The following is a 26,505-nucleotide window of genomic DNA, read 5'->3' as shown; positions in this document are numbered from 1 at the left end:
ACCATACTAAATGGGCCCAGAGTGTGCAGTAAGTGTAGTGTAATGGGATAGGTGAAATTGTATGCATGGGTTACACTTTGGATGGTCTGTGTGGACTTGTTGGGCTGAATGGCGTGTTTCCACATTGTAGGAATTCTACGTGGCATTCCCCCAACTCCAGAGTCTCAGCACTCTTGGCTTTTGCCATGGACAGTGTTGGGGAGGGAAACATTGTTTTACACGGGAGGAAGGTTCAGCGAGTGTGAAGCTAAAAGTACTCGCAGTGCATTGCTTGAGCTGTTTTCCCCGGTATCCCAGAGGCTGAGGGGTGACCTTACAGACGTTTATAGAGTCATGCGAGGCATGGATAGGTTAAATAGACAAAGTCATTTCCCAGGGATGGGAGAAGTCCAGAACAGGAGGGTAATATGTTTGGGGTGAGAGAGGCAAGTGTAAGGCATGATCTGCCGGAGGAAGTAGTGGATGTAGGTCCAATTATAACATTGAAAAGGCATCTGGATGGATATATGAATAGGAAGAGTTCAGAGGGATATGGGCCAAGTGCTGGTAAATGAGACGAGATTAATTTAGGCTAGCTGGTCGGCACGGATGAGTTGAATCGAAGGACCTGTTTTTGTGTTGTGTATCTCAATGACTCTGGCTTGCCCGTAATGATTGCCATGCCTGTATGTTCAGTTTCTGTCTGGTGTCGGTGCCAATGCCTTGATACCTCATTTCCTCCACCTCCCCAGATGTTAACCATTCCGTGTCTGGTTGTTTCTCAAGAAGCTGCATTGAAGGTTCATCCTGAAATGATACTTTTTTTGCTTCCCAAAATCAGGCTTACTCACTCCTAGATGTCGTGAAAGATACTAACTTTCAGGTGGAGGTAACCATAATTCAGAGGTGTCTGTCTTGATGTTTTCACTTGATGAGCCATCAGCGGGTCCACATTAGGAAGAGGCCTTCAGCAGCCCTGAGTGCGGGAAGACCTTCAGCAATTCCTCTGCCCTGCTGAGGCACCAGCGGGTCCACACCGTGGAGAGCCCGTTCTACTGCCTCAAGTGTGAGAAGGGCTTTACCCAGGCATCCCACCTTCGGATCCATACCGGGAGAGGCCGTTCACCTGCCCCGAGTGCAGGCGGAGGTTCTCATCATTCTGCACCTTGCAGAAGCACCAGCGGACACACCAGTGCTCCCAACAATCTGATTCTGCTGGTGAAACTGCTGTGGATCACTGCGAGGACTGAACCCCTGCCCATTCTGACAGTGCTTATGTTGGCAGAGTCGGTCGGATTTTTTTGTTTTATGCCGTCGTGCTCCCCCACCCCCGCAACTTTGCTTCCAGTGGGCACTGCTGCTCGTTGAGCGCAGGAGCTTTCTCTCTAGTGTTTTCTGTCCAGTTAAAGAATTATTGCCTCTGTCTGGGAACGGGCTCCAGTCTGTAATAAATAGCTGAATACTTCAGGGTGTCCATTCACATTCAGCAGTGACTTTGAAATTAAATTTACGGTTATGTGCCTGTGAACAACTCGTCATTGAAGGATTGCCCAACGGCTTGGCAATCCATTGTTGGGAACTGATTGCTTCAAGTGATAATTTTAAAAATTCTCTTCCTTAATTTACCCCTTAATTTTGTGTCTATGGGATGGTGGAGGACTTGATCATAAGGCTTAAATCATTGCTATTAACTGGATTATCTTGTTTAACTTTGCCCTAGTAAATTTGTGGTATTCATAATTGTTTGTTCTTGTTTAAATTATAATTCTGGTGTGCAAGATCTGTTCATCAAGTGTGGTCCTCTTGATGAAACTGCTGTGGGTCTCTCCCAGGACTGAGCCCCTGTGCATTCTGACAGTGTGTGTGCAGTGGGAGAGTCAGTGGGCTTTTTTGTTTTATGCCCTTGCCCCACCCTGGCCCGCCGCCAACTTTGCCTCCATTGGGCGTTGCTGCTTGTTGAGCCCAGGAGCTGTTCTCTCTAGATTCTACTGTCCAGTTAAAGAATTGTTGGCTCTTTCTGAGAATGAGTCCCAGCCTGAAAGAAATGGCTGAATGCTTTGGGGTGTCTATTCACATTCAGCAGTGACTTTTAAATTAGATTTACAGTTACGTGTCTGTGAAAAACTCATAGTCCAAGTATTGCACAAAGGCTTGGCAATACATTGTTGGAAACTGTTTGTTTGAATTGGTAAGTATTTAAAAAAAAAATCTTTCTTAATTTGCCGCTTAAATTTCTGTCTCTGAGATGATGGGGGACTTGATCAAAGGGTTTAAATAATTGCTATTAATTAGATTATCTACTTAACTTTGCCCTAGAAAAGTTGCCGTATTTATAATTGTTGGTTTTTGTTTAAATTATAATGTTGATGGTGCAAGATCTGTTCTTCATCAAGTCTGGTTCGGAACAGTTGAGAAAGTGAGGGACATTGCATGTTTTAATTTCACTGTGTTGTGAATCTGGTGACAGTGACATTCATTTGTATTGGGTTGCTTACCCTTAGTTGTAATGTCTTTCACCCCAACTATTCACTATGGTAGTGAGTTCCACAGTCTCACCACACTCTGAGGTTTTTCATGAAATCCTTAGTACAGAATTGGAAGGGAAAATGTTGACGAGGGCAGAATATAGGGTCTTAACTGCAAAAGCCAGGAAGTTATTCGACAAAGTAAGACCATGACAATGTAGGGACAAATAAGGAACTTTGACAGCAATGAAGACGTCACACGTCAGAGTTCAAGATAATGGTCGTGACAAAAAGAAAAAGTACTCTGCCGATATTGGATATTGTAATTAAGCAAGTTTCGAGATGCTGCAGTTGGTTGAATATGATGACGTAAGAGATGAAATAACCAAAACTACGAATGTAATTTGATGTCGGTAACCATAAAGCTAGTGTATACTATTGATTGATATAGGTCAATTGCGTGCTAGTAAGCCATTCAGCCCATCGAGTCAACATTGACTGACCGTCTCACCCAGACCCAGTTCGTTACCCTATCTCTGTAACCCTGCATCTCCCATGGTCAATCTACTCTCACCTGCACATCCTTTGGACTGTGGGAGGAGGCCAGAGCACCAGAGGAAACCCACACAGACACAAGGGGAGAATGTGCAAGCTCCACACAGAGAGTCGGCCCGAGGGTGGGATCAAACCCAGATCACTGATGCCTTGAGGCTGCAGTGCTAACCACCGTGCCACTACCACATGCTGCTCTCTAAAGAAATGAATTTCAAAGACTCGGGAACACTTGAGAGAAAAACAAAACTCTCCTATCTTAAATGAGAGGCTAGTCTCTGGCTAGAAATGAGTGGACATTACATTTGCATTAAGTCCTCTCCAGATGTTATACTGCTCCATCAGATCACCTGTTTCTTCTAAATTCAAACTGATACAAGCCCAGCCTGACATCCTCCTGTCCCCGATTATAAGTTGAGTAAATCAGCGACCCTCGACCTCACTGGCATGACACAGGATGCCCTCAATCCAAGTTGACCTTAATTGTCTAACCTCTTGACGCCTACGCCACCATGTGGTCAGCCGCAACTCAGCCCTGAACGAGAGCAGAGGAACTGAACAGACAGCAGTGAGGTGGACATTGCATTCCCAGAGAATATTGTTCAAGTGAGAAAGTTGTTCAGCTCACATTCGGATCATTGCAGGGACCATGTCTCCTGTCATTTAACTATCATAGATCCCAATAACAGTCTAGTTTTGTTGTACATTGTGTGTGTTTTACCTGATTTTCTGTTCCTGTCATTCCCATTAGGGTGTGTGAATTCAGTCCCAGATCATCGTCTCAGTTCTGAATTATCCTTGAGGATTGGTGTAGAACGTACAAAGTGTCAGTCATAATGGAAGAAGCTCTACTGTTTATTTAACCCTTTGCTGTCATTGTCCTGGGACTGAATGAATGGGGAAGTGTAGAGGCAGTTTTACTCTGTATCTAACCCAATGCTGTCTCTGTCTTGGCAGTGTTTGTTGGGGACAGTTTTGAGGTAGCTTCACTTTCAATTTAAGAGTAGAGGAAGCTTTATTCTGATTGTAATCCCATGTTGTCCTTGTCCTGGGAGTGTGAGATGGCATCTGTAATTGAAGTGAATGCAGACTTGCTGTGGGAGTGGAGGGTACTTCTACCTGAGCACTCCCAGCTTTGAGATTGCTGTGCTGATCAAGACACTCTCAGACACCTTCATTCACTTTTCCAACCAACCACAGGGTGGTTAAGGATGGTATAAATGCAAGCATTGCCAGCGATGCCCACACCCCATGCATGAATAAATACTTTTTGTTTAAAAGTTACATTCACGTTCCAAACCCTCTAATGTATGATGACTTACATGGAAAATTCCTGTTAGTTTGGAATATCATTTTAAAACATAGGAATGTGTCAACCATGTAAAAATATAACAAGAACAACAAATGGAGAAGTTAACAGGTAATGAGCAGGACCAGAATGCTGAGTCAGTCTGACCTCCATGGCTGAGAGAGTTCTCCCAGATGTTGAAGTTACTCCAATGCCTTTTACTCTTGCAGCTTCCCCAAAAGTTTGTCCCTGATGTAAGATCATTCAATGACCCGAAGAACTAACTATTTTTATCTCCATAGCTGCTGCCAGACTTTCTGAGTAATTCCAGCCCTTCTGCTTTATTCTTTTATCGGATTTGAGCTTCCCTAAGTCAGTGTAATGAAGAACTGCAATGCTGGAGATCTGAAACACAAAAATGCACCAATTGCTGGAGAAACTCAATAGGACTGGAAGCACAAGTGGAGAGAGAAGCAGAGTTAGCATTTCAAGTGCTGTGACCCTTCTTCACAACAGTTCTGGACGCAGGCCAGGATATTGACTTTGTTTCTTTCTCTCTCTCTCCACCGGTGTTGCCAGACTGGCTGAGTTTCTCCAGCAATTTCTGTTCTGACACTTTCACAAGGTTGATGTTTGTTATCCATCCTTAAGTGCAAGGTGTCTTGCTTATGCCAATTCAGAGAGCAATTTAAGAGTCAACCACATTGCTGTGGGTTTGGAGTCACAAGTAACCCAGACCAGGTAAGGATGGCAGTTTGCCTCCTGAAAGGACATTGGTGAACATGGGCGTTTATGACAATTGACGTCAGTGCCATCGATACCATACTGAGACTAATTTTGTGTTCCCCATTTGTGTTCCCCCTCTTGCTGTGGTGGGATTTGAACTCATATTCCCTGGATTACTCATCCTGTGACATTATGTCCACAGTGTTGCTTCCCATCCTTTGCTATTTTGTGTTTGCTCTTTACGTCTTTGTCCTCTGATGTTTGGGAAATTGAACCTGTTTAAAAGATTGCCCTAAACCTGCCCCTTTGACCAAGTCTTTGGTCACCTGTCCTAATCTGTGCTCCACTCTTGTGATTTTTAAAGGAATTCTCATTATGTTCACGTGAAGCACTTTGAGATAGTTAACTGTACCACAGAAGTTATTTGAATGCAGTTTGTATCCCTATCTTAATATCTGAAAGTAAAGGGTCATATTTTAAAAGTAGAAGACAAAAATGAGGATGATTTTTTTTTCTTTCTAATGGTTGTGTGTCTTCCTCAAAAGGCAGTGAATTCAAAATCTTTAAGGCAGATGTAGATAGGTTCTTGATATCCAAGTGGATGACAGATTGTCGGGGATGTGGTGGAATGTAGAGTTGAGGTTGAATTCAGATCAGCCATGATCTTATTGAATGTTGCAGCAGGCTCGAAGGGCCGAGTGGCCTACTCCCGCCCATTTTATGTTTGTATCAAGCAGTCTGTGTCTCCCCTCTTATAGCTATGAACTGGGTCATTCCTTTCCAATATTGTGCCTTGTAGACAGTTAAGTGAACACCAGGTGGCCTCCTATTGGGAGCAGGCATATTGGAGGAATTGCAGTATTTCTTGTGTTAATTTTGTTGCTTCTCACTCAGTGTTGCTGAGAATCATCTAAATAAAACCCAAAACACTTCTATTATTATCGCACCAATGGAAGTGTTGGTTTGGATGTAACATTGTTGAATAAGCCATTCCCAGCTTTTCCAGAATTCTGTGTTTAAAGCCCTCGAGTCTAGTTTGTACCCCTGAAACAGTTCTTATCAAGGTCATATTTGACATCCTTTGTAACGGTGATAGGGATGAACATTCCCTCGTCGACCTGCGGACAGCCTCTATCAGAGTTAATGACAGTACTGACCCTCTCCAATATCGATGTATGCTCTGGGAGGGTCTGCTTTTAGCGTCTTCCGTTCTTATTTATTTAAGCGTAGCTGCTGGTGTTGGCATCTGTACTGATGATATCCAACTGTGCCTGAACACCACTTCTCTCCCGACTCCTCTGTCATTTATAATTTACCAATAATTTCATCTGAATGCATGCCCAATTTCCAGCATTGGATAACCATAAACATTCCCTTAGTTAAATATTGTGAAGGGTGAAGCCATTGTTTTAATCCCCAAGTTCGACCTGACCCCCCCCCCCCAAACCCCAGTAAGTCTGTTGACATCCTTCTTGTCACATTTAAAACTAGGATCGATAGATTCGTGAACAGCCGGGGGATGAACAGTTACAGGAAAAGGGCAGGGAAGTGGATGTGGGGAATGTCAGATCAGCCACGATCCTACTGAATGGAGGAGCAGGCTCAAGGGGCTGAATGGCGTATTCCTGTTCCTATTTTTTATGGTTCCCGAGCCCTTACCTCTGATACAGGACACTGACTTCAGTATGTGCCATTACTGAGAGTGCTGATGTTCCCTTGTGTAATATCAACAACGTAGCAGCTGCTGCAACCTCTCGCTCCTTTGTTACCTCTAAACACAATTTGCCAACGTGTCCTGGGGAGGCGATGGCCGACTTTATTGTCACCAGACTATTCAGCCAGTTAATGTTCTGGGGATTTGGGTTCAAAACCTGCCACGGCAGATGGTGGAATCTGAATTCAATATAAATCTGGAATTAAGAGTCTAATGATGAAATCGTTGTGGTTTGTTTGAAAAACTTATCTGGTTTCCTGCTGTCCGAAACGGGCCTGATCTACATGTGATTCAGATCCACTGTCAGCTGGTTGAATCTTCACTGCACTTTCAATCAAAACCTCCAGGCGGAGGTTCACTATAACCTCCCTACTTTTATACTCTATTTAAAGGCCAATCTCCCTTTTGCTTTCCCTATTACTCACTGAACTTAGATGAAGAGTTCATAGATGCGAGCTTCCAAATCCTCCTATACAGCAACTTTCTCCATTTAACATTCAGCACATGTCCTGCTGGCAAAGTGCACAACCTCATTTTCCCACATTCTATTCCATCTGCCAAGGGTTTGCTCATTTGCTTAACCTGTCGATATCCCTCTCCATGTCATCCTCACCACCTGCATTCCAATCAACTGTCTCTACTGCAGTCTTGGCAATAGTACATTCACTTCATGTTTCCAAGTAATTCATATCCATATTGTAAATAATTTTGGCCCCAGCCCTGATCCCTGTGGCACATTGCTCGTTACAAGTTGCGATCCTGAACATGCCCCTTATCCCTACTGCATCATTGGTTAGCCAATAATCTATCCATACGATTAGACTGTCTTCGATATCATGCAAATATCATTGGCTCTGCCAGCAAATCTTTCCAAACTGTCCTTGAAAAAGTGGTGGTGAGCTGCCTCTTAAATTGCTTCACAAATATGATGTGGCCTATAATAAAGGTTCAGGAGCGAGTTCCAGGATTTTGATCAATAACATCGAAGCAATGCGTATAAGACACAGTTGGAATGTTGTGTTCACAATTATCTCCTCTTGCTGGTTGAAGTGATGGAGTGGAAGTTGTTCTTGATGAGCCGCCACTCATATAATCAAGCCAGACAGATCGATTGTGGCCAGAGACTCTGCCATTTTGACTTCTCATCAATCTACATTCTTTCCATCCAAGTTTTAGTCACATCAAACTGCCGCGCAATGCTGTTATGGCCACAGTAAACTATAATAACGTAAAGATCGCTGGGATGACTTTCTACATCCTAATATAAACACAGATCATTGTTTCCAGTTTTGGTGGAACAAAAGACATCATATTGGTGGATAATTACAGTTAGTGCAAACACAGCTATCTATCGATAAATATTAATCCTGTTCACTTCAACGGTCAAATTTCAATTCAGAAACCAAGTGCACTCGGCTGCTTGTAACGTAGACAACATGACAAAATGGCTCATAGGAGGAGAAATGGGACATTGAGGAGGAGTGAAATGTTTGCTTTTGGTCACCTCCACAATTGTTAGAAAAACAGGTTGAAAAGATTCTTAAAATCTGGCTGAAGTAATGGTGAAGAAAGACATTCCTTATTTCTGAACGAACGGGGAAACAGAAGTGGGAATGAAATCTAACTTGGGAGCTATTTCCTATTGTTGAGGATGTTGCTTCATCACAGTCTTGGTTTCGAGCATAAGCTCATCATCAGGAATAAAGGGTGGCTCAAGGGGGCTGAGAGATATTTGGGAAGGAAGTGGGGCTGGAGGGAAGGCATATGGTAGTACAATAGGTAGATGGAGGTAGGGATTGATGGTGATAGGTCAGAGATGAGGGCGGAGCAAATAGGTGAGAAGCAAGGTGGACAGGTATGACAGGTCAAGAGGTTGGTGTCGAATTGGAAGGTTGGATCTGGGACAAGGTGGGGGAGAGGAAATGAGGAAACTGATGAAATCTACATTGATAGCATGTGGTTGGAGGGTCCCAAGGCAGATGATGAGGCGTTTTTCCTACAAGCGTCGGGTTGCAAGAGTTTGGCAGTGGAGGAGGCCCAGGACTTGCATGTCCTTGGTGGAATGGGAGGGGGAGTTTCACTGTTCAGACACAGGGCCGTCGGTCGCTTGGTTTTATTGTCCCAAAGCTGTTCCCTGAAGCGTTCCGCTAGTTGGCGTCCAGTTTCCCCAATGTGGATGAGACCATATTGCGAGCAATGGACATAATCTTATAAATAGATTGCATAAATCTTAGCCTGCCAGAGTTCTTTTCTTTAATTAAATTAAAGAATATTTTAATTAAATTGGGTGACTGCATGAAACAGTTTGTTGGTCAGATTTGAATCATCACTCCCAAATGAGACAATGCCATGAATATCAGTGAACTGCTGTTTTTGTTAAAATCCACAAGTTCTTGATGTATTTTCACAGCTTACTGGTATTCACATCTGCACATTCAATGTCAAACTCTGACACCAGAAATGAAATTACAGCATTAATTTTGACTTACAATATTCGAAGAAACAAATTAATAGCACACAGTGAATACCAAGTCTGATTAATATGAAATTAAATTTGACCAAAAAATATAAAATCAAGATGGGAGATAAGAAATGGGAGAAGTGCATTAAGGCAAGAAATGCAGCATCATAGAAGGTGCTCCTCCAGGGAGTGTATTTTACCAACTAGCACTGCTAAATATAAACACTCTGATATGATCCTCTGGTTTTAATGTAAACCATAACCCCATACAGTAGATACCATTTAAATGAGTTAAAAATACAATCCTTGATCAAACCCAGCCTCCAGCCTTACCGCCGGCCTCTTGGAGCTTGGACCTTCCTTCAGCTCCGGGGGGTCGTTGAACTCCTGGGCTCCAGCTGCCACTCCTCCACTGAAGAAGCTTTGGGAAGCAGATGCAAAGGCAAGACACAGAACAGACCACCTTTGTAAATGAAAGCAGCTTACGGAGACATTGAGCAATAGCGTCACATGGTTTTGCCCCATCGATCTCTGGTTCATCTCCCCAGCACACTCACGCAGCACTACTCTGCTTCTGTGCTCCCAGAAGCTGGATTGTGGATCAGTTTAAAGTAGGTCCTATATCTCTGATAACATCGATACACAAGGCAGTGAAGAAAGGTTTCAGCACACTGGCCTTCATCAATTAGGGAATTGAGTATAGATGTTGGCAAGTTATGTTGTAGTTATACAGGACGTTGATGAGGCTGCACCTGGAATATTGTGATCAGTTTTGGTCCCCTTGGTGTTCTGACTTCTGACTTCTTCAACTCTGGGTTTGTTTTGAACTTGATGGGATACTTTGTGCAACTCAGCATGTTTAAACAGTATCTCTCAGAGGGATTCATTTGAAACTTTTCAGGAGGTGAGCTCAACAAGATTGAACTATTCAAATTTACTTGGACTCTCTTTTAAACTTACTTCAGGACCAGTAGTCAGAGACACAAACAGCATGGAAACAGGCCCTTCTGTCCAACTTGTCCATGCTGAGCTGATATCCTAAATTAATCGACTCCCATTTGACAGCACCTGACCCATATACACTGGCAGCTTATTTCATATATATACCACCCTCTGCATGAAGACGTTGTCCCTTTAATATATTTCGCCTCTTACTCTAAACCTATGCCCTCTAGTTCTGGACTCCCCCATCCCAGGGAAAAGACCTTGTCTATTACCCTGTCAATATCCCTCATAATTTTGTAACTTCTATTGGGTCACTCCTCTGCCTCCGATGCTCCAGTGAAAACAGCCCCATCCTATTCAGCCTCTCCCTGTAGCTCAAACCCTCCAACCCTCAGCAATATTCTCGTAAATCGTTTCTCATAGAGAAGTTAGCGTTTCAGTCCTGAAGAAGGGTTAATACCCAAAACGCTGACTACTCCACATCCTGGTGCTGCCTGGCTTGCTGTATTCTCCCAACCTCCTGCTTGCCTGCTACGGGTTGCAACATGTAGTGGCTCAGTGTTACCACTGCAGCCTCACAGTGCTGGGGACCCAGGTTTGATTCCAGCCTTGGGTGGCTGTCTGTGAGGAGTTTGCACTTTCTCCCAGTGTCTGCGTGGGTTTTCTCTGGATGATCCTGTTTTCTTCCATAAACCAAAGATGTGCAGGTCATGTGGATTGGCAATGCTTAATTGCCCATAGAGTTAGGTACATTAGTCAAAGGGAAACGGGTCTGGATGGGTTAGTCTTCGGAGGGTCGGTGTGGACTTGTTGGGACAAAGTGCCTGTTTCCACACTGTAGCTAATCTCATCTGCACTACTTTTGTCACTAAAGAATGGCAGAGAAGACTTGACGGGCCGAATGGACTAACTTCTGCTCCGATGGTCTTGCGGTCTTAGGTTTCTCTGGAACATTTCATTGGCAATGTGCAGTCCCGGGCTCAATGAGCAGCAGTGTCCATTGAAAGCAAAGCTCATTGTATCGTAGAACTCCTACAATGTGGAACCAGGTCCTTCAGCCCAACACATCTGCACTGATCTTCCGAAGAGTAACCTACTCAGATCCATTTTTCTACCCTCCGTATATTGCACAAAGACCCCCTAGGGTGGAATTGATCCTGGGTTCCGGTGCCATGAGGCAGCAGTGCTAACCATGAGGCACCATGGGGTTGTGGCTGTGGGGTGTAGGGGAGGCACTTGCAGTCCAGCAGAAAACAAAAACAGCCCACCTACTCTCCCACTGCACCCACTGTCAGAACTGGCAGAGGTTCAGTCCTGGGGTGTGACCGAAGGCAGCGTCACCGGTGGGATCTGATTGCTGGGAGCGCTGGTGCCCCCGCTGGTGCTTCCGCAAGTTGCAGGAAAACATGAACCTCTTCCCACAGTCGTGCCAGCTGAAGGGCCTCTCCACGGTGTGGATGGACTGGTGCCTCAGCAGGGCTGAGGAATTGCTGAAGGCCTTCCTGCACTTAGGGCAACTGAACGACCTCTCCCCAATGTGGACCCACCAATGGGCCAGCAGGTCGGAGGAAAGAGCAAAGCCCTTCCTGCACTGTGACATCTGGCCTCTCCTCGGTGTGGACCCACTGGTGTCTCAGCAGGTGGGAAGAACTGCTGAAGGCCATCTCGCACTTGGGGCCAGAGAACGGCCTTCCCTGGTGTTGACCAACTGGTGCGTCAGCAGGGCAGAGGAATCACTGAAGGCCTTCCCACACTCAGGGCAGTAGAAGGGCCTCTTCCCCTCTGCGGAACCATTGGTGCTGCAGAACCCTTTCTAATTTCACAATATGCTTCTGATAGGAGACCAGAATTGCACACAATATTCCAAAAGTGGTCTAACCAATGTCCTGCACAGCCACAACATAACTTCCAAACTCCAATACTCAGTCAGAGGATTGGGAAAGCTTTCGAAACCCACAAAAAACAAACAGGAAAGAATGGAGGGACAAACCGAATTTTTGAAAGTCAGCTTGGAAGCATCACTGAGAAATCGGCGGACTGGGTTTATTGGGGACCCGTTCTCCTTAAATACACTATATACGTATTTCTCTTCTGCTCTTCGTAGTTTCTCTGTGCTGCAGTGTGTAGTGGCTCGTTGATATAATGTCCTGATGCAGCTTCGTTTGTGGGTGTTGGGACGATTGTTTCTGTGGTTAAGAACTTGGTTTGTGTGTGTTGTTTTTCTGTAGACGCTAGTTTGAAGTTCCCCATTGACTGTTCGCTCTACTGTGACATCTAAGAATGGCACTTTGTTGTTGTTCTCCTCCTCTTCAAACCAGGAGACCCCTCAGGCCATAGTCTCACTACTTGGAACACCAATGTACAGACTAGTCAAAGGCCTCCACTGAAGACTAAAACACCAAGTCGAAGATTCACGCCACTCCAGTTACTCCATCCAAGAATTCCTGAACACCAAAGACACCAAGATCGAAGATGATGGAATAATGTTGTGCTTTGGCATAACAGCCCTGTTCACATCCATTAACATCAACATGGCCAAAGAAAACTGAAGACACTACTCGAAGAACCAAAGTCACAAACACAGCACCAACTTCATCAGCAAAGATAGCACTATCCAGCTCGTGGAACTGTGCCTTACCTCCCACTTCATATTCAGTAACAAGCCCTACAAACAAATCAACGGAACACCCATGAAACCACCAGTGTCAGGATTCCTAGCAGAAGCAATAATGCAGAGACTCGAACAAACAGCCCTTCCAACGATCCAACCCAAAGTTTGGGTCCGCTACAGTGATGACAGTTTTGTCATCAAAAAATGAAACAAATTAGAGGAAACCTACAACACCATCAACAATATCCTTACGGGCATAAAATTCACAAAAGAGGAGAACAACAACAAAGTGCCATTTCTCGATGTCACAGTAGAGCGAACAGTCAATGGTAAATTCAAAACAGCCTCTACAGGAAAACAACGCACGCGAACCAAGAACTTAGCTACAGAAGCAATCATCCCTACACAAACAAACAAACCTGAATCAGGACACTATTTCAACGAGACACGACACACTGGAGCACCCAGGAACTTCGAAGACCAATCAATAACTGGACAGCGCATTTAAGAAGAACGGGTAGCCAACAAACCCCACAGAAAATTGCTTCTCTGACCGGGAATCGAACCCGGGCCGCGGCGGTGAGAGCGCCGAATCCTAACCACTAGACCACCAGGGAGATGTCAAGGCATGGTGTCAGATCTGCTGGAAATGACTTACCTGCCCGAAAATCGAACCCGAGCCGCGGTATATCGAAGGCTTTCACCTGTGCATCCACCAATATCATTTCTTGTACCCATTGCTCCCGGTGCGGTCTCCTCTACATTGGGGAGACTGGAGAGTCCTCGCAGAGAAAAGTCACAGCGCTGAGGGAACATCTCCAGGGCACCCGCACCAATCAACCCCATCGCCCTGTAGCCCAACATTTCAACACCCCCCCCCCCCCCCACTCTGCCGAGGACATGCAGGTCCTGGGCCTTCTCCATCGCCGCTCCCTCCCCACCCGATGCATGGAGGAAGAACGCCGCATCTTCCGCCTCGGATACATTCAACCCCCAAGACATCAACGTGGACTTCACCAGTTTCCTCATTTCCCCTCCCCCCACCTTACCTCAGTTCCAACCTTACAGCTGACCTGTCCTACCTGCCAATCTCCCTGACCACCTATCCGCTCCACCCTCCTCTCTGACCTGCCACCTCCACCCCCACCCCCATTCACCTATTGTACTCTTTGCTACCTTCTGCTCAGCTCCCCCCCCCCCCCCACACCAATTTATCTCTCCACCCTGGAGGCGTCCTGCCTCTATTCCTGATGAAGGGCTTTTGCCCGAAACGGCGATTTTCCTGCTCCTCGGAAGCTGTCTGACCTGCTGTGCTTTTCCAGCACCACTCTGATCTAAACTCTGGCTTCCAGCATCTGCAGCCCACACTTTTGCCTACCCAATAAACCCAGTGTGCCGATTTCTCATCAACAAATTGACACAAGCAGACGCAACGTGTGCAGAAACCCTAGCCACATTACTTTACATAAAAGACATCTGTGAAATGATGTCCAGACAACTCAATCCTCTCAGCATCATGGTAGCCCACAAACCTACCAACACACTTGAACAGCGGCTAATGAACCTGGAATAGCCTATACAAACAACCCGCAAACAAATGTTATTTACAAAATGCCATACAAGGAAATATATACATGAACTCTGCCGCACAGTTCTCTGTGGCAAGAAATGGTGGGATGAGATAAGGAATATTTTTTTCAGCCAAAACGAATCGGCACTGACTGGACAGCCATTTAAAATCAACGCTGTCAGGCTAGGATGGAAGATCCAAAGGGATGAACAGCTTTCTTATTTCCTGAAGATTTACAAAACTGAGACTGGGTTTTGGTGTTTGTTCCCTTTCCACTCCCAGGAGCCGCAGTGGTTGGGGCGGTGAGTTGGAGAAAGTGAAATGTGCCCGTGAGCAGCGTTTGGGGCTCTTTCAGCTTCCCCTCCTCTGACAGCGCTGTGACGTGACTCTGATGTTCTCAGGGACATTGACTGACGCGAGATAGAGAAAAGATTCCCATTCCCGCAGATCGGGAATTCAAACCGTATGCCGGCTTCAGGACAATGAGAAAGATTAATTGGGGTGTGTGAAGAAGCTGTGAGCTGCATTTCAAACAGGTAGGTGGAGTCACATGCGTCATCCATTGCGCCCCTGGCACTGGGCGGACCTGACGCCGCCATGCTGCAGAGTTCTGACGTTCACACGGACATGCGCAGCAATGGGAACCTTCACAATGTGAACAGACAAGATAATCACCGTCACTGCTTCCCTTCCATAGTCCCAACTTTGTGAAGCAGTATCTTTCATTGGGAAATAAAACACCTTTGTCCTTCGGTACCTGCTTCATTTCGATCACGACTTCACGCCTCTCACTGTTCTAGTCTCATTTCCAAACACTTGGCTCATATCCTCAAAAGCAGCTCTGTGGGTATCTGCTTGTTCCCCCCTGACAGGCAGTGGGTTGCAGATTCCCGACCAGTCCCAATGTGATTGAAATATTTCAACCCCTCCACTGATTTGCATCTTTAAAAAAGCCGTGGAGCAATCTCCCTTTCTTTTTGACGACAGTTCTCAACTGTAGTCGGCAGGGTTCACACCTGCGTGGGGAAACCGCAATGGATTTCATGTCCATCGCATTTACCACTCGGCCCACCAATACAGAACCACACTGACAGCTTCATTTCCCAGGTCTCTCTGCCTGTCGAGCTGAGAAAGAGTGAATCATTGCAGAGCTTGTTTGAATCCAATCACTTCACAGGTTTCGAAAGGGTTAAATATCTGCAAATGGCGAGTCTGGGTGTTTCATCCCGAAAGACGACTCGGACGTTCAGTTAGAAACAAAACCAGGAATTGCAGGAGCAACTCAGCAGGTCAGGCAGCATCTGTAGAAAGAGAATCAGAGACAACTTTTCAGAACTCCTTTTTCCTCATCCAGGTACAGCCAAACCTGCTGAGTTGGTCCAGCGGTTTCTCTTTCTGTCTCGGATTCTCAGCATTCGTAGTCCTTTACGTTAGAAATTCAATCAATTCAGAAACCCCTTTGTGCTTCCTCAGTGGAGAAGATTTCCGTTTGGGAAACATTTTCCTGACACCATTAAAAACTGACACCTTCGCAGCCAAGAAAGCGGTAGGAGCGAGAGCAACAAACACTCCAACCCTGGGTGGTTTCGAACCACCAACCTTCCGGTTAACAGCCGAACGGGCTGACCAATTGCGATAGAGAGATACGCAAACGCACAGCTTGCGCAGTCTGTTAGAGGAGGCTGTTCGTCAATGCATAATTCTGTCTGTCGTGCCCAGCATGAACATTGTCCTCTCCAATATAACTAAGAACTCGCCCTCCTACACGGGGGCCATCGTCCTTTGAGCCTTTCCGTGTCTTGCCTGTTCCCGACTTTTCACAGTGACCCGGAGCCGGAAGGCGTTTGAATTCCTGATGTGCAGGAACGAGAATTTTATCAATGTCTCAGTTCAGTTCATGTCCCGAGAATAATAGCGTCAATCTCCCGGCCTCTTAAACAAGGGGACGGTGTCTGGACTGTCTCTGCTCAGTCGGACAGTTCATTCCTTCATTCTCCTCTAATTCCATTTCCCAAAGAGTTTCTAAAGATTCACAAAGCTGGAGACTGGGATTTCTGTTTTACTTCATGAACATTTTTCCACCTGCTAACTGACAATATTTTGCCAAAATCTCTTCCCGATTGTCCAGTCATGAGGTATTTCCATTTTGGGAATGTTCTCTTTGGAGCAAAGAAGGTTAACTGGAGATGTCCAGGGGCTGTTGGCAATGCTGGTAGAAGAAGTGGTGGGAATGGGCAGGTTAATGATCAGAAGAACCTATTGCCACTGACTAGGGTCAGTTACCAGAGGACAGGGATTGAAGTTTTTTAATGGAAAGCAGCATTTGTGTAGAACAAACACAGCGAATACTGCAGAAAGCCAACGGGTCGAGCAGCATCTGTGGAAAGGTAAACAGAGCTGACGTTTTGAGTGTGCTATGGTTTTTGTTCAGAACACGAGTTTCCTGCATGGCAATCAATTCCCAGACGTGAGAAAACGGGACTTTATTGAGACGGGTTTTGTGAAGTTTGAGCGATAATGCAACCAACAGGAAGTCATTTAAAATCGCCAGCGAAGAAAGCATAGCCAGCAGGTTACCACCCTGGGCGGCGGAACCCCACAGGGTGTCTAAGGCAGCAACGTAAATGTTCGGCCACAACTAGAGGCCTAATATTTCTCATGGAATGTTTCCAACAGGAAAGGTGAGTATTGGGCTTGTCAGCCTATTTCAGCTTCCCCTCCTCTGACAGCGCTGTGACGTGACTCTGATGTTCTCAGGGACATTTACTGACGCGAGACAGTGAAAAGAGTCTCGTTCCTGCAGATCGGGAATTCAAACCGTATGCCGGCTTCAGGACAATGAGAAAGATTAATTGGGGTGTGTGAAGAAGCTGTGAGCTGCATTTCAAACAGGTAGGTGGAGTCACATGCGTCATCCATTGCGCCCCCATGCTGCAGAGTTCTGACGTTATACGGACATGCGCAGCAATGGGAACATTCACAAGGTGAACAGCCAAAGATAATCACCATCACTGCTTCTTCCATTGTCCCAACTTTGTGAAGCAGTATCTTGCATTGGGAAATAAAACACATTAATCCTCAGGTGCCTGCTTCATTTCGATCACGATTTAAAGCCCCTCACTGTTCTAGTCTCATTTCCAAACTCTTGGCTCATCGCCTCAAAAGCAGCTCTGTGGATATCTGCTTGTTCCACCCTCGCTGTATCCTTTACCTGGTCTCACCAACAGGTGACTCCAAACCCACAGCAGTCTTGTTGACTCTCTACTGCCCCAACTCTCCAACCACCCTCCCCCAGCAGATGGGCTGGGAGAATCTTACATGGAGACAGGGTCTGGGTTGAAATTGCTGACTGAGGCAACACTTCCTCTGGATTAAGGTTGTACCAAGGATCCAATTACAAAGGGACAACTTGGTGGTTACCAATAGTAAAGGAAGTGAGGTGGGATGGTGTTTGCACGCATTGACCCAGAGTTGTTTAAAAAGCAGCTACGTTTTCCATGCCTTTTTACTGGGGGGAATCTGAAGCTGTAACAAAGTTGTCACAATAAAGGTTACCTGAACTTATCGCCGGGCTCAAGCTCTCATTAAAAGCTTTGAGCTCCAAGAGGTTTTTGTTTTAAAGCTGCTCATTTCTTTCAGCCTTCTGCACGAAGTTTCCAATGTCGTGTATCAGATGGAGCAGTGAATGAGGAGCTAGTATTGTTAGAAATTGTAAACTTTTCAGGACTGCAGGTAATGTGTTGTTACATCAGCATTTTAAAGTTTACTGGCAGCACTGGGCGATGTGGGCTGTATTCACTAGAAACAATGTGGAGTAGCTGGTATTGGACTGGGGTGTACAAAGTTAAAATTCACACAACACCAGGTTATAATCCAACAGGTTTATTTGGAAGCACTTGCTTTCGGAACGCTGCTCCTTCGTCGGTTAGCTGAGAGGTATGAATAAAAGTGACGGCTTGCATTTTCTTAAAACAAGGAAGGGCAGGACTTGTACAGTTAATGGTAGGGCCCTGGATCATGTTGTGAAACAGAGAAACATTGAGGTGGAGGGGCATTCAGATACATAGTTCTTTGAAAGTTGCATCATTGGTGGACAGGGTGGTTAAGAAGGCATTTAGCACCATTGCATTTATTGTTCCCCCCACTGCGTATAGGAGTTGGCCCATCATGTTGAGGTTGTACAGGATGTTGGTGAGGCCACTTCTAGAGTACTGAGTACACTTCTGGTCACTCTGTTACTGGAAGAATACTGTGCTGTACATCTCTATGACTCTATAAAAGATCCATTACAAATTTGATGGACCAAACAATTGCCTTTTGAGAGAGATAAACGAGAGGATCAATATTTAAGTAAACTTCCAATTTTTGTTCTCCTGCCAAAGTCTCTGTTTTGTCGGGGACAGGGTAAGCCAATAGACCTTGCAACTCAACCTCATCTTGTCCTCACCCAATATTTAAGGAAAATAAGGGATGATGAAAAATACCGGCTTTGCCAGTGATGCTCACAGTCCATGAACAAATAAAACAAATTATGATGCTGCCATCACTGCATGTGTCAGAATTAAGTGATCAGAAAAATTCTGAACTCACACTACACACAGTTTGCGCACAATGCCATCATGTCTACTAATTCTGATCATTTCAATTGATATTCAGTCTGTACCAAATTCAGAGCAGCCACGGTTTATGTTTCATTGGCAATTCTACATGTTGACTTTCTATTATCACAATCTCTTTGATGTTGTTATATGTATTTAATCTTTAGATTGGTTGTGTCTTTGATTGTGAAACAGACTGAAAATTCACAACTTCACCAAATGCCAAAACGTTTTTATTTAGGATGTTTGGGCACTAGCACTGACAAATAAAATATCAAAGAAATACAAAGTTATCAAGAGAGATACATATCTTGTTTAATCAAATACATTGGCAGTGCAGAGAATTTCAGCAAAGTGCAATAAATATTCACTTTGTACCCCTTACTCAACTCATTCAAGAATTTCAAATTGAGCTTGAGGTAATTCAAGAGAAAATGGCAACATTCGTTTGTTAATACACTCACCATAAACTCTGATAAAAATAATCTTTCAAAGTCACAATGTTTAATCCCAAACAGAGCAATTAAGTGCAAAGTTACTTTCAACCATTTAATAAAACATTGCAAATTTTATTTCCTATGAAAAACAATTTTATAGTTTTGATAAGATCTTTACAAATATATTAAACAAAATAGCTTTCCTGTGTATCAATATTTACAACAGTTATGCAGCTATTATTCAGCAATTGACCAACTAATTGAAATAATTTCAGAATAAATTAGCTGCTTCATTATAATACATTAAGATATTTTAATAAAGTCATGAAAAGGAAATCTTTAACACAAAATTAAATAAAATACAAAACCATCTTACAGAATTCAATTCAAATCATATCTGTTGAATCACAAAAAGATGATGCTCAATGTACCAATGACAGACAATCACTGGTAATGAAGGAAAAACATTGTGAAGAACATATATATATCTCAATTATATCTTAAATGAATATCTACTTTGTCTTGGACAACAATGACTGAAAGTTTTTTTGGCAAATTGAAAACTACTATCGCAAAGCTTTAGAAAATCCATCACTGAGCCCAACATTGAATCAATTTTTTTTCAGGAAATCCTTTTCAGATTTCAGGCTTCTCCAGCTACAATTAGCACGAAGGGAAAGGATGAGCAATAGCAATATCTTGGCTCTCACCCAAGTATTCTCTGAAGAAAAAAAAATGCATCTGGATGGGGACATGAATAAGGAAGGAATCAGAGGGATATGGGCCAAATGCTGGCAAATAGGTCACTAGGTTAATTTAGGATATCTGGTTGGCCTGGACTGAAGGGTTTGTTTCTATGTGCTCATTACAGATATTCCTCTTCTGTGATCCCCAATCATCTCCCCATACCAGCTGTACTTTTCATGAAATAATTTGACAATTGTTGACTTCTATCAACCTCTTCGATCCTGAGAAATGTCCTCTCTCTGCAAAATGTGGTTCACGTTGGCAAGTTCAATCCTCCTCCGTTCCTCAGGAATGCACTTTATAATGTGCAATGTTCTCAATAGCTGTTTAACATTCAATGGGGAAACTATTTTCAGTCCAACAGTTAGACAGAATTTCTCTGAAATGTTTATAGCAAATGCACTGTCCCACGAGAGCTCGTGAGGCCACAGTTAAAATGCTTTTAACAGCCTTTTCTTTAAATTTCCCTGCCTTCCCAGGATAGAAATTTTCTCCCAGAAATTATTTGCCCTGAAAAAAATCCAGCAGTAAAATGATTATGGAGCTATCAGTAAAAATGTCTCAGTTGGGGTATCCAAGGTTAGAAATGGAAAAACATCTCTCTTCAAGGTTACAGTTCAATTTGCCCTTTGGCGTTCCTTGAAATTAAGGTGTTCCATCATAGTGTTTAATTATGATCCATTAAAAGGAGTATCTACTCTCATCTGAGTGCAGCACCAACTCAACTGACTGAACAAGCAAAACAACATTTCTATATGCACTTTAGATGTGACATCCTCTCCCTCTCTCTCTGTTGACCCAACAGGATGACCAGGGCTAAAGAGTAACGATTGCTGATCTACAGTTTGCTTCTGCTGGTTAACATAAGCATTTAATAACTGCCAGCCTGGTCATCCCCAAAGTCAAAGAACAGACTGTTCACCTGTGCCTGCGCAGAGGATAAATTTCACTTGGAACAGATCACAAAATGACAACTGTCACCAGTCCCACAACTCATGAGTTTCCATGGACAAAGTTAAAAATCACACAACACCAGGTTATAATCCAACAGATTTGTTTGGAAGCACTATCTTTTGGAGCACTGCTCCTTCATCAGGTGGTTGTGGAGAATGAGATCATGGTCACGGAATTTATAGTCAAAGGAGTCAAGTATTATGGAAATGTGATACATTAAACAATTTTAGATTAAATCTTTCATCTTTTAGAATGGGTTTCTGCTCTTTGGTATGTTAATCCCAGAGTTTGGTTTGAATTACCTTCTCAAGAATGCCATTGAAATGCAGAGCTTTTCGAAGAGAGGTGTGAATTCTGTTTGTGTCCCAATGTCCAGTCAGACTGACATTTTTCTTAGAAAAGCTCTGTACTTAGATTACATTCTTGAGAAGGTAAATTCTAGATTAGGGTGGATTGGCAGTGCTAAATTACCCACAGTGTCCAGAGATGTGCAGGTTCGGGTGGATTAGCCATGGAAAATATGGAGTAAGGGGGTGTGTATGGATGGGATGCAGTATGGAGGGCCAATGTGGAATAGATGGGCCGAATGGCCTGCTTTCACATTGTCAGGATTCTGTGACCCTCCCCAACAAAGGCACATTTTATCTGCATCTATCCTTTCAAACCCCTTTCAGAATTTTACTGGTTTCACTTCTGATTCAGAGAGATATACAGCACAGAAACAGACCCTTTGGTCCAAATCATCCATGGATTCTCAAAGTGAACTCGTCCCACTTGCCTGCATTTGGCCCATAATCCTCTAAACCTTTCTTTTCATGTACCCATCGAAATGTAATTTAAACGCTGTAACTGTCCCTGCATCTCCCACTTCCTCAGCAAGTTCATTCCTCATGTAAACCACCCTCTGTCAAAACGTTGCTCTCCAGTTCCTTTTACACCTCTCTTTTCACCTTAAAAAAAATTCCTCCTACCTTTGAGCTCCCCTACACTAAGAAGACCCTTTCTATTCACCTTACCTCCACTCCATGATTTTATAAATCTCAGTGAGCGCACCCCTCAACCTCCTGTGTTCTCATGAAAAAAGTCCCAGCATCTCCTTGCAACTGAAACCCTCCAGTCCTGGTAAATCTTTACCAAACCCTCTCTAATAGTATTCTTCCTCTTACAGGGTCACCCAGAGCTGTACTCAGTACCCGGAAAGTGGCCTCACCAACATTCTGTACCTCAACAAGATGTCCCAACTCAATGGTGTGAACAGTGGAGGCAATGCTGCTGAATGCCTTCTTAACCTCCCTGTCTAGCAATGATGCAACTTTCAAAGAACTATGTACCCTAACTCCCCCAATGTCTCTGTTTTACAACATGACCCAGGGCCCTACCATTAACTGTACAAGTCCTGCCCTTCCTTGTTTTAGCAAAACGCAACTGCTCGCTTTTATTCATACCTCTCTCATACACACGCTCCCTCTCTCAGTCACATACATGTACACACACCCCACCCCCTCGAACACTCTCTCAGGCTTATACTCCATCACACTCACACTCTACCAAATGTTCACACAGTCTTACGCACACTCGCATGCACAAACTGACATGCACACAATCACACTCTCATGCACACATATGCACAACGCTATGGGGTGAATTTGGCAGAATTATATTTGCAGATACATTCAATTTTGCTCAAAAAGCACAGAATCTTATAAATTCCTATTTTGGAAATAGAACCAGTCTGATTCAAGATTGGGATACTGATAGACTCGAAGCTCACACCTGTAATGCATTGTCTGAGCTAAGATATCACATTTTAAAAAAAAACCATAAGTCATCTCAAGACTATGACTTAAAAGTAGTTCTGGGATTTACGTATTAACGAACTAAAACCTGCAACCCATTCTAAAAGATGAATGGCTTAACAGCACTCTAGGTTTGTTCAATATATCCTATTAGTTGCATGACACTGTGATTTTTGCAATAAAATATGTGTCTTATGATCCTGCTCCACAGCTACCTGATGAAGGAGCAGCGCTCCGAAAGTTAGTGCTTCCAAAGAAACCAGTTGGACTATAACCTGGTGTTGTGTGATTTTTAACTTTATCCCCCCCAGTCCAATGCTGGCATCTCCACATCATATCTCGCGAACACAGCCCACACCTTGGTGCTGCCAGTAAGCTTTACAATGCCGATGAAACGACGCACTCTACACTCCTGAAAAATTTACAATTTCTAACGATACTCATTTCCTGCTCCATCTGACACACGACATTGGAAACTTAGTGCAGGAGGCTGAAAGAAATGAGCAGCTTTAAAACAAAAACCTGTTGGAGCTCAAAGCTTTCAAAGTCTGAGCCCAGCAGTAAGTTCAGGTTACCTTTATTGTGACCCAACTTTGTGACAGCTCCAGATCACCTCAGCAAAAAGGTGTTGAAAAAGTAGCTGCTTTTTAAACAGCTCAAGGTCAAAGCACCCCACCACCACCACCCCACTTTCTTTACTACTGGTCACCACTGACTTGTCCCTTTGTAATTGGATCCTTGGCACAGCCTGAACCTGGAGGAAGTATTGCTTTTCTCAGCAATTTCAACCCAGACCCTGTATCCAAGTAAGTCTCTCCCCGCCCATCTGCCGGGAGGGAAAGAAGTGGGGGGAAGCAGATGGAGTCAACTACACTGCTGTCGGTCTGCAGTCACGTGTAGGCCAGACCGGGTAAAGGATGCAGCTGGGACGACTGAGTGAATTCTTTGCCACAACAGCAGTTTCCTTCCCTAAAAAGGACGTGACTGAATCAGAATGGGGCTTCCCCCCCACCCCACCCGATGGTTTCATTGTTAGATTCTGACCTCCAGATTTCTGACCGAATTCCAAATCCGCCATCTGCTGCGGTGGGATTCAAACCTGGGAGTTCCAGAACTGGGTTGGTAGCCCAGTCCATAATGGCACTCGACAGTCGCTCCTTCAATCCCCCTGCGATGGCACGTGAACTCCTTGGTGCCTCCGCAGGGTGGCTGCCCGGGTAAAGCCCTTCCCACATTCGGGACAGCTGAAGGGCCTCTCCCCCGTGTGGACCCGCCGATGCTTCACCAGGGCGGAGGAATTGCTGAAGGCCTTCTCACATTCGGGACAGCCGAAGGGCCTCTCCCCCGTGTGGACCCGCTGGTGCTTCAGCAGGTCAGAGGAATTGCTGAAGGCCTTCCCACACTTGGGGCAGGGGAATGGCCTCTTCCCCGTGTGAACCCGCTGGTGTTTCAGTAGGGTGGAGGAATCGCTGAAGGCATTCCCACACTTGGGACAGATGAAGGGCTTCTCCCCGGTGTGGACCCGCTGGTGCGTGCGCAAGTTGGCCTTCTGAGTGAATCCCTTCCCACACTCAGGGCAGCATAAAGGCTTCTCACCTATGTGGATCCGCTGGTGGATCAGCAGGACCGACGCCTGGGTAAAGCTTTTCCCACACTCGGGGCAGCTGAAGGGCCTCTCCCCTGTGTGGACCCGCTGGTGCTTCAGCAGGGAGGAGGAATTGCTGAAGAGCTTGCCGCACTCTGTGCAGGGGAAAGGCCTCTCCTGTGTGTGGACCCACTTGTGGGTCTGAAGGGCAGAGGAATCGTTGAAGGCCTTCCCACACTCGGGGCAGCTGAAAGGCTTCTCCCCCGTGTGGACCCGTTGGTGCGTCCGCAACTTGCCCTCCTGAGTGAATCCCTTCCTGCACTCGGAACAAGGGAATGGTCTCTCCCCAGTGTGGACCCGCCAGTGGGTCAGTAGGGTGGAGGAGGTGCTGAAGGCCTTCCCACACACAGTGCAGGAGAATGGCCTCTCCCCCGTGTGGACCCGTCGGTGGGTCTGCAGGTCAGAAGAATAGCTGAAGTCCTTCCCGCAATCGGGGCAGCTGAAGGGCCTCTCCCCGGTGTGGACCCATCGGTGCCTCAGTAGGGCGGAGGAATTGCTGAAGGCCTTCCCACACCTGGGGCAGATGAATGGCCTCTCTCCGGTGTGACTGCGCTGATGAATCTCCAGGGCAGATGGAGCACGGAAGCCTTTCCCGCAGTCGCCACACTTCCACGATTCCTCCACGGGGTGGGATTCCTCAGGTTTCTCCATGGCCGAAGCTTCAGCTGTACACAAATGCGTGTAGAGCCCCTCCTCACCGTGAATTCCTCTTTCCAGGCCGGACAACTATTTCTGGCTCCACGCTCAGTGCGCTGCCAACAGTAGGGTCACTCACCCAGACCCACTGATGCTGAAAATTTACTCAAACAGGAACCAAAAAGCTTTGCTCCTTCTCACAGAATCACAGTCAAACATTGTTGCAGTCAGACATTGAAAACAAAGTGAGGACTGCAGTTACTGGACAGTCAGTGCTGGAAAAGCACAGCTGGTCAGACAGCATCTGAGGAGCAGGAGCGTCGACGTTTCAGGCATAAGCCCTTCATCTGTAAATTTGAAACTTCTGTCCTCAGATCGCCAAATACTCTGTAAAAAGAGATTACAAAAGTGATCATTGTCAGTCCAGGGTAGAAATTCAGAACAAGCATTTCTACTTTCTTTTCTTTAGTTATTCCACAAAATTGAAAGCACCATCTTACTCTCTCTCGGTTCTCACATTAACGCCCCTAGGAAGTGGGGGGAAAGGAGACATCAAAGCATTAACACCGACACCAGAGAGAAACTGTAAATATGTTAGGAGTAAGCCAGAGTCATAGAGATACACAGCACAGAAACAGACCCTTCGGTCAATCTCTTCCGTGCCAACCTGATACCCAAAATCAATCTAGTCCCATTTGTCAGTACTTGGCCCATATCCCTCTGAACCCTTCCTATTCAAACACCCATCCAGATGCCAGCATCCACCATTTCCTCTGGCAGCTCATTCCTTACGCACATCACATTCTGCATGAAAACGTTGCCCCTTAGGTCCCTTTTAAATCTTCCCCCCACCTTAAACCTATTACCTTCTGTTTCTGGACTCCCCCATCCCAAGGAAAAACCCTTGTACATTTACCCTATTCATGCCCCTCATGTTTTTCTAGAAGTCTATAAGGTCACCCCTCAGTCTCTGGCGCGGAAGGGAAAACAGCCCCATCCCATCCCTCCTCACCCGGGTAATTAAGACACATTCCTGAGTTTGCAGAGTCTGCCCCCTCCCTGGAATCACTCCAGTTGCTTCAAGTGAACAGATTTTACCCCCACTCCCTCCCAGGATGAAGAGTTGCCCAGAGGGAGGGAGTTTCACTCTGAAACGGACAGGGCCACTTCCGCGTTATGACGTCATAGATGAAGCGAGGGGGCGTGGAAAGACCGACAACAGCTCCGCCCACTGCGCCTGCGCTGCCCTGCAGTTTGCAATTGGGTAATCCCTTCCTTTCAGAGAATTCCCAGAGTGTGGAAGTAGGCCACTCGGCCCAAGGAGTCCATACCGACCCTCAGAAGGGTAACCCACCTACACCCATCCCCCTATTGCCCTGAC

General features: G+C 45.3%; 2 protein-coding genes and 1 non-coding gene across 3 annotated transcripts in view; all 3 read right to left on the bottom strand.

Annotated features, from left to right (window-relative positions):
• The window catches only part of LOC148142918 (uncharacterized), a 229,520-nt gene that overhangs the window by 197,953 nt on the left and 5,062 nt on the right, over window positions 1-26,505 (bottom strand). The gene's annotated exons all lie outside the window — the stretch shown is intronic.
• trnae-cuc (transfer RNA glutamic acid (anticodon CUC)) lies at window positions 13,287-13,358 on the bottom strand. The gene has a single exon. It is a non-coding gene; the product is annotated as a tRNA-Glu (tRNA).
• Window positions 23,624-25,433, bottom strand: LOC122548294 (uncharacterized). The gene has a single exon (XM_087973890.1). The coding sequence runs from the start codon at window positions 25,137-25,139 to the stop codon at window positions 24,003-24,005; it is 1,137 nt and encodes a 378-aa protein (XP_087830016.1). The 5' UTR covers window positions 25,140-25,433; the 3' UTR covers window positions 23,624-24,002.

This window comes from Chiloscyllium plagiosum, unplaced genomic scaffold, assembly GCF_037043375.1.
Source record: "Chiloscyllium plagiosum isolate Xiang-an unplaced genomic scaffold, Cpla_swu_hap1 HiC_scaffold_27, whole genome shotgun sequence".
NCBI classification, from domain to species: Eukaryota; Metazoa; Chordata; class Chondrichthyes; order Orectolobiformes; family Hemiscylliidae; genus Chiloscyllium; species Chiloscyllium plagiosum.
Note: the sequence above shows the minus strand (reverse complement) of the source record. Positions and strands in the feature narration are given on the sequence as shown.